The 15,916-nt window shown below is 35.7% G+C and overlaps 1 protein-coding gene across 1 annotated transcript; it reads left to right on the top strand.

Annotated features, from left to right (window-relative positions):
• LOC110266748 lies at positions 11,837-15,373 on the top strand. The gene is made up of 3 exons (XM_021111740.1): positions 11,837-12,573; positions 12,907-13,619; positions 15,107-15,373. The coding sequence occupies exons 1-3, from the start codon at positions 12,060-12,062 to the stop codon at positions 15,371-15,373; spliced, it is 1,494 nt and encodes a 497-aa protein (XP_020967399.1). The 5' UTR covers positions 11,837-12,059.

Below are 15,916 nucleotides of genomic sequence, written 5' to 3'. Positions count from 1 at the left end.
TGTAAACTGTGCCAACAACTTGCCCAATTTTACTGACATAAAACACAAAATCTTGTTATGTAACAGAAACAGAAAGAGAAATGGAAAAAGAAAAACCTAGTGGTTGTGGAAATTACTGACATAAAACACAAAATCTTGTTATGTTGATATTGCTCACCCCGTTGCTGTTGCTGTTACTCTCACTCATCGCAAACCCTAGCTCCCTTGATTCTACACGATTCTTTGTTTTCGGTGTTATCTCTAATTCTATTGTGCACGCAATTCCATTCAATTACACAGTAGCGGAATCAATAGTTTCGTCTCCCTCCCTTCGCCCCTAAACCTTTCGTTTTAATTCGTCATTCAGTTACTCACCTCACCGAGTCACCGTCTCTCTCTCTCTCTCTCTTTCTCTCTCCTATTTCGTTCTCATTCTCTTCCCAATTCCTGTTACCAAACAAGGCCTTAAGGACATGACTATTATCAAATAATCAAATAAGCAAAATAAAAATTCAGCAATGTTCAACGATTCAGATTAATAATCTAAACATTTCTCAGCTATTCAGAATCAAAACCAAATCTAATCCTATTTTAACAACCTAAAAATCCACTAATCAGAAAACAAATCTAACTAAACTAATTACTAAAATCAAACTAACAAAACAAAATTAATTGAACTCAACAGAAATTAAAAGAATTTTGAAACTAAAACCTGGAAGCAGAGACAATCAAAACAGGGCAGAGGGAAAGAAGATGCCCAGGTCTCTACGGTTCGAACAGGGGAAAGAGAGAGGTGGAACCGCGGCTGACGGTGGAACCGATTTTGGTCGCCACAGAGCTAGGGCTGCGCGAAGGTAGCCGCGGCATTGACTGGAGGAGATGATGGCTGTGGCACTGAGAAGATATGCGAGCCAGAACTGAGGGGGATAAAAGGAGAGAGAGAGGCGCCGCAGTGGTGGAGCTTGAGCTTGCTTTGTTCTGCGAACGAGAAAGAACGAGAGAGACAGAGGCTGTGTTCTACTGGTTCAGTGTTTAAAAAAGAGGAGAAGAAGGAAAAGGTAGCTGCTGCGGTTAGGGTGGCCGGCGGTGGCGCTGTGGGTGAGAAAAGGAGAAGAAGAAGCTCGTGCGATGACGGAGAAGGGGTTGTCTTCCTTATTTTTTTCAGTGTCCAACTAATTCATTAAGCTTCTCACATTTTATTTTTGGTGACTCCTCCTCACATTTGCGGCTCATTTTTTTTTATATGATTTATTGGTGTGAGTTTAGCTGAATTATGATCATTACAGGTGAATTACCCTGTTATGACAGCGTTGAGTTTGGAATCTTGTGGAAAAGAAATCGGACCCACCAATTTCAAGCAATTTGAGGAAAGAACACAAATCGGTGGGACCGAATTATGTGAGGTTGTTGAGCTAGAAATCAGTGCAACCGATTTGTGGGTTAACAAAGAGGAAGGAAATCGGTCCCACCGATTTCAAGGGAGAGGAAATTTTTTTTAATCCGTGAGGGGACCGGTCGGACCCACCGATTTCTGATGCGCACAAATTTCGATACGAACACGGTCGGTCCCTACGATTTGCCTGTAAGTGCATTCCTAAGATGAAAAATATCACAGAAGTCGCATTCAATTCTTCGTAACCGTCCCAACTGTTCTTCCTCTCCTCGTCCCAGCTGTTCTTCGTCTCCTCCTCTGATTTTTCTTTCTTTTTTCCTCTCTGTTGAAGTAGAATAAATTTCTGGAATAGTGAGTTTAGTCAAGTACGTATACTATTATGGATAATAGAGTTGTGTTGAAAATTTATTATTACGGGCAGATTTTATTGGAAACATATGAGGGGGTTCAATTTGTGTGTGAGAATCCATTAGATGTTATTCCGTTCACATTATCATTTGAGGAATTGAAAGGGGTGATTTGTGAGAAGATAGATTCTCAAATATTTAGGAGAGTATCGTGTATTTTGTACCGGTATCCGTTATCTGTGTTTGGTGGGTTCGTTCAATTTCAGACGAAGTACGTCACAGATGAAGCGAGTATGCATGAAATGTTTTCATTGTATATGGATAATCGCCACCGAATGTCGTGCATCGAGTTGTATATTGAGTTTGAGCAATCCGAAGCAGACCGTAATATTGAGTTGGAAGATTATAATAGTGAAAGCGAGGATGAATTTGAAAGTAACTACGAGATCGTTGGTCCAGGTGAAGACGAAGATGAAACTGGCAGTGATATGAACGCAGATGTGGCAGAAGTTGCAAATGCAGTAGCAAACCCGCATCCGTTTCAGGATCCTTCTTTCATGCGGTCGTTGGATTTGGAGGCTATGCACGCACCGGAGTTTCCGCAATATATGAATTCAGGTGCGTAAAGCTAGATAGACATGTGAAACTCTGATGTAGCTGATAAATAAGTCAGATGTGTAACATATGTGGATAGTCATTTGTGACCATAGCATTTGATTTTTTTTTATTAATAGGTAGTTCTTTATTATGAATTGTATTCAGTGGTTCTTTGCGTAGATAGATCAGCGAAAAAAAAAAAGACTATTATAGGCTTATATAGTTCTAGTGTGTTTAGTATTTGAGTTGTAGTAAGTAATTTATTACTGAGGACATAATAAAGGATTTCTTTCTTTTGCTGTATGCAGCCCTTCCTATTGTGGCGGATGGTGAGTTCACAGTGGGGATGGAATTCAGTTCAAGGGAGGCAGTAATCAAGGCAATGAAAGATTATACCATCCGAAGAAGTGTAGACTATCGGGTATATGAGTCGGAACCCACGACATTCTATGCCAAATGTACAGAATATGGCAATGGTTGTGACTGGTTGATCAGGGTAACCAAAATGCAGAAGAAGTACTGTTGGGAGATAAGGAGGTACAATGGAAGTCACACGTGTACCAGGTCAACTATTTCTCAAGACCATTCGAAGTTGGATTCGAAGACAGTTGCAGAAGCAATTAAGCCGTTGGTAGAAGTTGACCCGTCTATAAAGGTGAAATCAATCATTGCTGAAGTCCAGTCAAAGTTTAACTACACCATCAGTTATCGCAAGGCTTGGTTAGCAAAGTAGCAGGCGGTGGAATCAATTTTCGGTGGTTGGGAAGCATCGTATGAAGCTTTGCCCATATGGTTTGAGGCCATGTGTCAAAAGGAGCCATCTGCAGTGGTTCACTTTGAAACAATGCCTGCTTACCAGGGGGATGATTTGGTTCCTGATATACGTGTACTGCATAGAGTCTTTTGGAGCTATTATCCTTGTATAAGGGCCTTCAGACACTGCAAGCCAGTGGTGCAGGTGGACGGGACTCATTTTTATGAAAAATACAAGGGTTGTTTATTGGTTGCAGTCTCACAGGATGGTAATAACAACATAGTACCTATTGCATTTGCCATAGTGGAGGGAGAGACTTCGGATGCATGGTACTTTTTCCTGAGTAACTTGCGTCAACATGTGGTGACACGTGATGGAGTGGGACTTATCTCTGATCGACACGATTCTATTAGGTCAGCTATTGAAAGAAGTAATGGTGATGGTGCCGGTGGTGGCTGAGGACCTTCTGGATTCTCTTGGAATACAAGGTCGACAATTGCAAGTGGTCACCATATGCCCCTCGGTACCAATCCATGTAACTTTCCAATTGATAATGTAAAGGCACCAAGTCATCAGAGAGAATGTGACTATACCGGTTGGTCCACTGCATCACCCAAGAAGAGTGGGTATTGGCCCAATCTTCATTCTTAGGCCCAGTTAGAACTTCGCCGTGTGATGCACCTAAATCCTGCTCTAGAGTAGGAACACCCTGTCTCATACCAAATTGCCTCATGACTCTATCAATTGCATGCCACTCGATGCATTCAAAGGATATAAGTGGCACTCTGGCACTCCAAAGAACCAAATTATGATGGATGGCTAAAGGAATCAAGTCTGGGTCAATGTCTCCAATGCCATAAGGCTGCCAAACAAACTGGACACATGGAACAATTCAGATGAGTACCCAAAAATTAACTCACTTAACAAGCTACATACGGTATTAGTATTTTACAACATACCTGTCCTTCTTGTAGATCATCTAACAACCTCCTGTAATTCTCAAGCAAAGTGTATCGGTAGCCATAGTTTTCACGCTCCCAGTCACGCCACCTGCCATCCGACAATTAATTAATTGACTTATCTTGTGAAAAACAAATTACATTATCTAGAACTTCTTTTAATGCATACAATAATCACAATTACCTGTTTGCAATTGAAAACAACCGGGAATTGCCGGGAATCGGCGCTAGAAATGGTAGCTGGATCCAAGCCCAAGTAAGCAACAACGTCAGTGGCCCGTCAATCTTCTTGCAATCGACACGAGTTGCCCTACAAAATAACCTATACAAGTGTGCTAGGCATGCCGAATCCCAGCTAAACTATATGATTCCACCAAAATTACGGAGCAAAGGTAAAAATTTCCAATGCACTGCTGCACCAGACTTATCTCCAAACATAATTAACCCAAATAACAACATTATGTGACACTTTACATACATCTGAATGTGAACATCATCATTCAACACTATACGATCTTTCAAACCCCTAAACCACGTTAATTTTATAAAGCTCCCTCTACAGTCTGTCTTCCTCGGTGCAACTCCAAATTGGTGCAAGCACTCGGCTTCCAATGCCTCAAAACTACTCATTGTCGGTCCTGTAACTGGAAGTCCATTTGTCGGCAGACCGAGAATCATCGCCACATCCTCCAACGTCACGGCACACTCACCAACCGAAGCTTACTATTAATTAATTTCTTAATCTAAATTTATTTATTACTAATTTATTGTCTAAATTTTACTGAATTAAAATTCAATTATTTGTCATCATAAATAAAATAATTTATTATATTGTTATTACTATTAATCATAATAACTTATTAAACTCAGTTATTAATACTAATAAGATAATAACAACAACAACATATTAATATCCATTCTAATCTATGATATACAGATTTTCTTTTTCTTCCTCATTCATTCCAACTCAACGGTTAAAAAATTCCAACCATTTAATATATATATATATATCAAATAAATACTAAATACACATTAACTAAGAATCAAATTAATACACACTTGCATGTAATTTGTAGAAGTTTTAATTCTTGCCATTTTATTGATGAATCAGGGCCAACTGATCAAGCATCCATTTAGCGAGTAAATCCCTAAAATGGTCCTCCAAATTGGGCCCATGCACCAATGTTGTCTCTCAGTTCTTAAATGCTCTAAATGCACCCTCTAATTTGAGCTCCGTGCGAAATCCTAGTTCTTCTACCCAATTCCGGCATGACTCAGCAGCCAGAGCACTGAGCTGGCGGTTCCAACGAAGCCACTACCATTTTCTCTTCTTCCAATCCTCATTCCCTTTCTCCTTTCCTCAAGCATTGTAACCATTTCCTTCTCTTAGTTCACCAGCCTTCAGATCACTACCTCAGAACCACCACCGCAACCCTTCTCTTTTCTTCTTCATCTCTTCTTTTCTCTTCTCCTTTACCCATTGGCCTAAGGCTGAACCACCACCGCGAGCCACCATAGCTTCCACCATCTGCGACCACCGCGTCCAACCTCCTCCCTCTACCCTCTCCTTCCCCGTCAGGTCCAGAGACGTCGAGCTTTCTTCTTGGCGAACCACTTCCGTCGAGCCCGAGCTTATTGTCACTGCCAATCTGCCATTTTCATCACCCTCTTCCACGCATCGAACCCTAGCCCTATCGCAGCTTCCAGCATCTCCATCGCCGCCACATCTTTCTCTCCCATTTTCTCTTCTCAGCTAAAGAGGACCACCCCAACTTCCCCTATTAGTTTAGGTTTATTTAGAATTTAGTTTTAATTTTCACCAGTTTTAGGCTTAGTTTAGTTTGATTTTCTGTTTTAATTGATTTTAGGTGGTTATGATAGGTTAATTTAGTTTGTTGGATTCTGATTGTTACTGAAAGTGTATGGAAATATTCTCCAAGCAACCTTTCAATTTTCTTCCATCACAAAACAACACCGTTCTGATTTATCCACCCACTCCAATGGACAGAGGAGAAAAGAAAAGAAGAGATGAAGAAGAAAAGAGAAAGGGTTGCGACGGTGGTTCTGAGGTAGTGATTTGAAGGCTGGTGAACTGAGAGAAGGAAAGGGCTACAATGCTTGAGGAAGGGAGAAAGGGAAAGGAGGATTGGAAGAAGAGAAAAGGGTAGTGGCTCCGTTGGGAGAAGAGGAGGAACGATGGTAATGGTGGAGGGTGATGAAGCCTACGTGGAGGTGGAACCGACAGCTCAGCACTCCGGCTGCTGAGTCATGCCGGAATTGGGTGGAAGGACCAGAATTTCGTACGGAGTTCAAATTGGAGGATGCATTTAGAACATTTAGAAATTGAGGGGCAATATTAGTGCACGAACCCAATCTAAAAGACCATTTTGGAGATTTACTCTCCATTTAGCCTAAAAACCTATTTTCAAATTTTAATTATGTTGAATTAGTTGAATGTATCATTATTTTATATGTTAAAAATGTAAAAACAAACTTATTATATATGAAAAAGTACAATTGATCCTTTAATTTCTTAAAATACCGGAACATATAATTGTTGCGGCTTCTTGTTGGTATATACATGCATAATAATAATTATCATCTTTTAATATGATATATGTTAATTATTTTTATATTTTGTTAAAAGTTTCATAATTTTTTTTTTCTATTAATAGGTTAGTATTACTTACAAATGGTACATCATTTAAAATGGTAATATAATTGAAGGATGAAGTTGAATCAGCCATATATATTAGAAAGAATTATTACAAGTGAAAATAAAAAAGTAAGAGGGACACTAATGCATCATAAATGTATTACTACTAGCTAGTTATTATAATATCGGTAATGACAGGAAGATAATAATAAATCAGTTTAAATTAAATAGCTCAAATTTATTTACAATAATTAATGAATATTAAATAGTATAAATTTTATATTTAAATTGATTTTTTATTGTCTCCTAAATATTATTGTTACAATATATTGTTAAACAATAAAAACAACTTTAAATATACTTTACAATTTTAATAATACAATTTTATCACAAAGTACATACATCCAACATATTACAAAGATAAAATTAAAATAATTTTAAAATGAAACCTTGATGAATACATGTCAAATTATTATAACTATTAACTTATTATTGTCTATGTAACAGTCCAGACCACCCGCTAGCATGATATTGTCCACTTTGGCACACACAAGGTCTCACGGTTTTGCCTTTGACGATAGGGATGATAGCCGAAACCCCCACACTCGCTCGTCAAAACGCGTCATGCTAAGGAGATGTATCCACACTCTTATAAGGCATGCTTCGTTCCCCTCTCCAACCGATGTGGGCCCTTACAATCCACCCCCTAAGGGAGTCCAGCACCCTCGCTGACACATCGATCCGGGTTCTGGCTCTGATACCATCTGTAACAGCCCAAATCACCCACTAACACGATATTGTCCGCTTTGGCACACACAAGGCCTCACGGTTTTGTCTTTGACGATAGGGATGATAGCCGAAGTTCCCACACTCACTCGTCAAAACGCGTCATGCTAGAGAGATGTATCCACACCCTTATAAGGCATGCTTCGTTCCCCTCCCCAACTGATGTGGATACCTCTCCCTAGCATGACGCGTTTTGACAAGTGAGTGTGGGGGTTTCGGCTATCATCCCTATCGTCAAAGACAAAACCGCGAAGTCTTGTGTGCCAAAGCAGACAATATCATGCTAGCGAGTGATTTGGACTGTTACAGTCTAAGTAATAACACACATTCAAAATTTTGTTGGAATAACAAGTCCAATCATATTATCTACCTCAGAAACCTGTAAATTATATATAGAGAGAGAGGTGTAATTTTAGTAAAATGAAAAATTAAAAATAAATAAAATTTGTTATTATAATCATTACACACATATATACCAATTTAAGAATGGGTACCTAATAATACTTTAGACTAAAACCGCAAAGAAAAAAGAATTATGGGATCAGAATTATAAATTACTAATTTTGTAAAACCAAAATTATACCGAACAATTTTTGTTTTTAAATTTTTTTAATATGTATATTAAAAACAATGCTTTAACAAATCATTTACAACAATGAAATATAATCTTAGCTTATCATATTTATTTTAATGAAAGAAAAATAAGATTGATGATAATAAAATATTCTTTTCAAATATTATCATTTAAGACAATAAAATAAAAATATATCAAATTTTTAGCATTAAAAAATATAAGAAAATATATTTAAAGAAGTATCATGTCAAATTTAAAAAGTTGAATATAATTTGTTACTTTATTTAATAATTATCGCTACTCGGTGTCAACCATGTATTGTTCTGGGATACTTCCAACTCAGATGCTTTGAATTCAAATACTTTGTACTCGGATACTTTAAACTCGGATACAGATACTTAATAGACAAATGATTCACCATCGTGCCACAACTTCAACCACAAAGTTAAACTTTTAAAATACTATGTTTAAGAATTTGAATTTTCTATTGAAGAAAATTGTACTCCAAATTGCTAAATAATTTGTGGTAAATATAAATCCTAACATGATATAGAACCATAAATAAAATTTAAAGTTGTCATCATCATTGTCATAATTTTCTCTTATCTATTTTTCATTTGGTGGTTCCTCATCTTGTGGGCATATCCTTGTGAGTGAAGATTTACATGGGTTTAAATTTTTCATATAGCTCAAATTTTGAAATTTTTGAAGTTGGATCCCTGATGGAATTTTGCCTTTAAAATTATTACAAGAGAGATTCAGTTCTCTAAGAAAAGACAAATTAGACGTGACATGAGAAATTTGTTTTAAAAATAAGTTACTTGAGAGATCAAGAGATTTTAATAATACCAAGTTATTCATATCTTGTGGAATCATTCCCGTCAATTGATTGTGGGATAAATTCAAAGACTGCAACGGAGCGAGCATAAACAATACTATTGGTACCAATCCGGATAGATTGTTACTTGAAAAATCAATGGCACGCATTGAATGTGTATAGTTGAATTTAATATCCTAATGAGTATAGTAAGATTATGAGTGAAGACAAAAATAAAGTAGCTTTTATAAAAAAATCTTAGGGGATAGTAACATCAAATGAATCGAATGATTCATTTTTAAAAATCATGCTTGTCATATTGTAACAACAACTTGAAATTGATCTTGATAAATTATTTTGAAAGATTCAATATATTGAGAAAATCAAGTTTGTATATTGTAGTGGGAATATTACCACTAAATAAATAAGATTGTAATTGAAGCACAATTATATTTTGTTCCACCTAATTTGATATAGTTCCTGAAAATTCATTTTCACTTAGATTTAGAACACAACTTTTCACAATTTCTTAATGAGAGGCAATATTTCAGATAATCTATTATTGAATAGACTAAATAAAGTTAGATTGGACAAAATACCAATTGAGTGAAAATTTTGGCCTTTAAGATTATTACCTTCCAAATTAATATAATGTAGTGATTTTTAATGCATCCAATAATTCAGAGTCTACCTTGATAAAAGAATATGAGAAAAATCCAAATATTTCAAAAAAAAAATTTCTTTTGTCTTGTGACATAAGAAATGAGAAATAGATCAAAACAAAGAGTAGTTGGATAAATATAAAAGAGTGACATTTGGTAATACTAGTGACACATTATCTCTCAAATTATTACAACTCACCGTTAAAATTTTGAAATTAAGTAACACATTCGAAATGTTACCATTGATTGAATTGTTATGCAAAACAAGAGAATGAACTTGATCAAAAATTAACTTCTAGAGAGAACATACTCTGATACCACTTATTTGGCCACTATGGTGAGTTTTCAACCACCGGAGAGATTTTGAAACCGAACCGGTAATCGAACCGGTGAGGTTACTGGATCACTAAGTCACTGGTTCAATCGATGGGTCACTGGTCAAATCGGTTAACTCGGTATAATTAAATAATTATATAAAATTTAATTTTTTTTATTATTAGTATTTTTATTTTTGTTTTTATAAAAATAATTATCATTTTTAAATTTTAATACTTTATTAATTAGTTTATATTTATTTTATTATTATATTATTATAGGTGAAAAGTCACATAAAATTATTTTGTTGTGAAGTTGATATTTAAGAATCGTTAGATGATTTGACTAGTTTAACTAAATATCATATAGCGATTTTTAACTATCAACTTCATATGAAGACAAAAAATAAAATAATATATTAAAAAATAATAATAATAGATATCATATAATCATGAAAAGAAAATATAAATTGTAGAGGAACCAAGTGAGAGAACATACTCTGATACTATTTATTGGGTCATCGTGGGGAGCTCTCGACCACCGGGGAGACTTCGAGGAGGAATCAAGTGAGAGAACATACTATGATACCACTTGTTGGGCCACCCTGGGAAGCTCTCGGCCATCGGGAAGACTTTGAAGAGGAATCAGGTGAGAGAACATACTCTGATACCACTTGTGGGGTTATCGTGCGTAGCCCTCGACTACAATGGAGACTTCGGAGAGGAACCAAGAGAGAGAACATACTCAATGAGAGACATTTCTCCAGATAATCTATTATTGAATAAAATAAATGAAATTAAGTTGGATAAAAAACTTATTAAGTGAGAAATTTGGCCTCTAATTATTGTCTTTCAAGTTAACATATTGTAATAATTTTCAATGCATCCAACAATTCACAATCTTCCCTGATAAAAGATTATGAGCGAGATCCGAATATTTTAAATTTATTTATTTTTATTTTGTAACATAAGAAATGAAAAATGGATCTAGACAAAGATTTGTTGGATAAATTTAAAAGAATAAGATTTGGTAATATTCGAGACGTACTAACTCTTAAATTATTGCCATTTAGCATTAATATTTTGGAATTAAGTAACACATCCGAAATGCTGCCATTGATTGAATTGTTATGTAAAACAAAATACTGAACTTAATCAGAAACAAAATTCAGAATTTTTTTATTAGTTCTATTGAGATTTTTGAGTTCACAATGTTTAGAAGTGACATAAAGAATTGTGTATATATCCATGAAGAAAGTTTGGAGTTCACAGCATCCAATATCAAAGTTTGAAGTTGGAAAAAAGAAATTCATTTAGGGTCAAAGTTAAAGAACAATAATTGTGAGTTCAAACCTAAAAATTTTAGGTTTAAAAAGGAGTCAAAATTTTTGTTTAGAAATATTTTTTGTAAAAAAATTTGATTTAAGTGATAACCTAGTCACAGATGACAGATTTTTTAAACTCGTAGGTAAAAGACCAAAAAAATGAATTTTCAGAAAGAACTATGTCTTGTAATTTTTAAATTGATCCACCCAATTTTAAGTAAATTCATTGAGATCATTGTAATAAAAAAAAAAAAGGATTCAAGGCCTTGAAAGTGTAGAAATGTCCTAGAAAGTTAGTCTTGCATCGAATTTTTTAAAAAGTGAATAGCTGAGATACCAGAATTAAGATTGAAAATCCAATTCGATAATTTAGCTGGCATAAAGCGATTGGCGGAAAGATAAAGGACTTCAAGGGCCGTAAAATTAGCATATTAAAGGAATGGATAGATATCTCGAAATCTCCTCAAAATATAACTCTGAAAGTGAAGGAAGCAATGTCACTGACTGTAATTGAGGTTATATATTAAATAGTATTTTATTTTATTAATCAGGTACTTCTTAGGTACTCATGAGGTACTCTGATGTATATAGATGGTTAGATAGAGTATGTCAATTAGGGTTAGAGTGTCTAATATTCTTGTATATATATGGATAATAGTAATGAGATAGGTAAGAAAGCTTTTTATCCCTCAGCTGCCTCTTTCTCTCTTTTCAGAGCCTCCCTCTCATATGGTACTTGCTACACTAGTTTACCATTCAACTCTGCAGGTTTGAACAGAGTTTTGTCATGGTGCGGTGAACGTGGAGCCTGCAACAAAGTGTGAATCTTTCACCACATATGAGAACTTGTAGTTAGAGTAGCTCGTAAAAGGTAGATCTGTCCTATTTATTCATCAATGGCAACGAATGAGGCAGAGGTGATGAATCCAGATACGCAGAGTTTTACTGCAGTAGATTTTCAGAACTTTGCAAAGATGATGGCTCAGTTTCAAGCTTTCCAAGCCACTTCTAGATCTAACACCAACCTTCTTCAAGATCCTTCAAGTTGTTACTACCTTCACCCAAGTGAGACACCTGGAATCGCTCTCACAACCACTCCACTTACCACATTGAACTACCACACCTGGTTGAGATCTGTGTGGATCTGTTTAAAATCGAAGAATAAAATTAGATTCATTGATGGCACGCTACTCAAACCAGCTCCAACGGATTATTCATATGATGCTTGGGACCGTTGCAACACGTTTGTGCTATCATGGCTACATGGATCATTGAGTCCAGAAATTTTGCAGAGTGTACTGTGGTGCGACAATGCACACGAACTGTGGAAGGACCTCAAACATCAATTTTATGAGGGTGATTTATTTCGGATTGCTGAGCTTGAGGAAGATCTGTTCAGCACAAAGCAAGGTGAGTTATCCATCACCTCTTACTATACAAAACTAAAAGGGATTTGGGAGGAAATAGACAAATTCAGACCCATACCAACTTGTGCTTGCTTGAGTAATTGTAGCTGTGGATTAGACATAATGAGGCAATATAGGTTGCAGTCTTATATGATTCGTTTTCTTAGAGGTTTAAATGACCAATATGCAAGTGTGCGCTCCCATATTATGTTGCTTAAGCCCTTTCCAGATGTGAATACTGTTTTTTCTCTACTTCTTCAATAAGAGAGACAAATGATGCATCTCATTGAACCAGATTCTAGAATGTTAGTGAATGCTGTTCACACTAAATCTATAGGTGAAAGAGAGTCATACCAGATTAGCCAAGGCAGTGTCAAATTTATCAATACTGGAGGTGAAAAAGGCCAATTCGGGACCAATAATGTCAAAGGAAGAGGAAGAGGGCGTGGTAAAGGTGGCAGAAATACTACTAGAGGAGCTCCCAAACTTTGCTCTTATTGTGGAAAACAAGGTCACTTGGTGGATACATGTTACCAGAAGCATGGCTTTCCACCACATTTGCAACCAAATCACTCTAATGGAGTACCTCTTTCAGCTAATTCAGTAAACTCAGTGGTAGTTGCGAGTAATGCAGAATGCAACCCCACAGTTATCCAAAATGAAGGCAAGATCAGTTTGGATGGGATATTCTCGAATAGACAGAAAGAAGCACTTATTGCACTATTCCAGCAACATAAAGAACCTCTTCATGATGAAAATTTGGCAACCATTCATGCTCCTTCAGCCGGTATATTTCATCTCATTTCTCTTTCCGGTTTTGAATTGAATTCTCAAGATTGGATTTTAGATACAGGAGCAACTGTTCACATTTGTTTTAGTCTTAAACATTTTTATTCTATTAAACATATTAATTCAGTTAAAATTATCATGCCAAATGGTTCACAAACTGTTACAACCTTATGTGGAACAGTTTTCTTCTCAGCTGATTTTTATTTGACTGAGGTTCTATATATACCAAGTTTTAAATGTAATCTCATTTCTATTTCAAAAGTTACTAATGCCTTATCTTGTTGTTGGAGCGACCTACCTTGAGGATGATTGGAATTGCTGATCAAAAGCGAGAGTTGTATACAATGAATATTCAAGCAAAGATGGCTGTTAACTTTAGCAAATTAGAAGAAAAGATTTTGAATATTATGACAGAAGAACAGGACACTTCACAAAGTGTTCTTTGGCATTATAGGTTAGGCCATATTTCTTTTAGTAGATTGCAACAATTACGAAAAATGCATCCATTTATCTCATGTCCAAACAATGATGTACCATGTGATCCATGTCATTTTGCAAAACAAAAGAGGCTACCTTTTTCGAATAGTTTGAGTAAATCTGAATTTCCTTTTGATTTGATTCATGCTGACATTTGGGGGCCTATTGCCACACCATCTACTTCTGGCCATAGATATTTTTTAACCATTGTTGAGGATAGGAGTAGGTTTACTTGGATTTTCTTTATGAAAAATAAATCTGAAACTCGCTCTCTTTTAAAGAATTTTGTTGAAATGATTTATACACAAAAGGGAATCATGGTAAAAGCCATTAGAACTGATAATGGCCAGAAATTTTTGATGACTTCTTTCTATCAAAAGAAAGAAATTTTACATCAAAGAAGTTGTGTGAAAACACCACAACAAAATAGAATTGTTGAAAGAAAGCATCAAGATATTCTAAATGTAGATAGGGCTCTCATATTTTCTTTTAATCTTCCAAATTGTTTTTGGCATTATGCAGTGGCTCATGCTATTTAATTACATAATTAATAGAGTACCCCAAGTTACATTTAAACATAGCCCATATCAAATTCTTAATGGCAACATTCCAGAATTAACATCTCTAAAGGTTTTTGGTTGTTTAGCCTTTACTTCTACTTTATATGCTCATCGAAAGAAATTGGATCATAGAGCACGAAAGTGTGTCTTTCTTGGATATAAATCAGGGACAAAAGGCTATATTTTACTTGATATTAAAACCAAAGAAGTTGTTATTTCTCGAAATGTTGTTTTCTATGAATCCTATTTTCCTTTCAAAGAGATTTTTTTTTTCAAATGATCAATCTTTAGGCACTAAAAATTCGTACTCTCAAAATATGTACTCTCAAAATTTTAATGCTTCTCATCTTGAAATGAATTTTCATTTAGATCCTTTTTGCAGTAGTGAAACATCAAATAAATTGCTTAATTTGGACACTCTTTCTAATTTCAAAAATAATTCACTCACAAGATCAAGAGACTTGCATTCTAATGAAGAAATTCTCATTTCTGAACCTCATGCACCTGCATCTAACTCTCCTAATTCTCACTCACTTGAACTTGCATCTCATGATTTTTCTTCTGGTCAACCTTCCATTTTTGAAGCAAATAATTTTGAATCTTGCTACATCATTAACTAATCCAAACAGCACATCTGATGCTAATGAACTTAGAAGATCATGCAGGCAAAGAAAACAGCCATCCTATTTGCAAGAGTATCATTGCATGCAGGTCAATATTTCGGCTCAGCAATCTCCAACTTCCTTTGAAGTGAAGTATCCAATCTCTGACTATGTATCTTACAACACATTGTCAATAAGGCATAAAGCTTTTTCAGCTACTATATCCTGCACCACAGAACCAAGAAGTTATGAAGAGGCCATCCTCTATGATTGCTGGCGTAAGGCAATAAGTGCCGAATTGAATGCTCTTGAGGGGAATAAAACATGGAAACTGACTTCTCTTCATTTTGGAAAGAAGGCAATCAGTTGCAAATGAATTTTCAAGATCAAGTTCAAACCCAATGGTGAGGTAGAACGCTACAAGGCAAGGCTCGTTGCAAGAGGCTTCACTCAAATGGCAGGTTTTGACTACTTTGATACCTTTAGTCCAGTCATCAAACTCACTACTTTAAGAATGCTTTTGGCTATTGCTGCTACTAAAGGATGGTATGTCCACCAGTTAGACGTTAATTCTGCTTTTTTCCATGGAGATTTACCAGAAGAGGTGTATATAAAACCTCCATTAGGATTGGCAGTGCCATCTGGTTCAGTTTGTAAGTTGGAAAAATCGTTATATGGCTTGAAACAGGCTAGTAGACAATGGCATCAGAAGTTATGTTGTATTCTCGTTGAAGATGGATATACTCAATCAAAATCAGATAGTTGTTTGTTCACTAAACTATCTGATTCAGGCTTCACATGTATCCTTGTTTATGTGGATGACCTAGTTTTAGCAGGAGATGATTGGAGAGAAATTGCAAGGATTAAACAGCTCTTGGATAACAAATTTAAAATTAAAGATCTTGGCGAATTAAAATTT

This window comes from Arachis ipaensis, chromosome B09 (genome assembly GCF_000816755.2).
Source record: "Arachis ipaensis cultivar K30076 chromosome B09, Araip1.1, whole genome shotgun sequence".
Taxonomy (NCBI): Eukaryota; Viridiplantae; Streptophyta; class Magnoliopsida; order Fabales; family Fabaceae; genus Arachis; species Arachis ipaensis.
This window is presented reverse-complemented; position numbering and strand designations above follow the sequence as displayed.

Bases quoted from the DNA above. Each gene is read 5' to 3' on its own strand.
- LOC110266748 (XM_021111740.1), top strand. From the start codon at position 12,060: ATGGCAACGAATGAGGCAGAGGTGATGAATCCAGATACGCAGAGTTTT. The intron at 12,574-12,906 runs GTGAGTTATCCA...CTAAATCTATAG, and splicing joins TCTGTTCAGCACAAAGCAAG to GTGAAAGAGAGTCATACCAG. The intron at 13,620-15,106 runs GTTACTAATGCC...CATTGCATGCAG, and splicing joins ATCTCATTTCTATTTCAAAA to GTCAATATTTCGGCTCAGCA.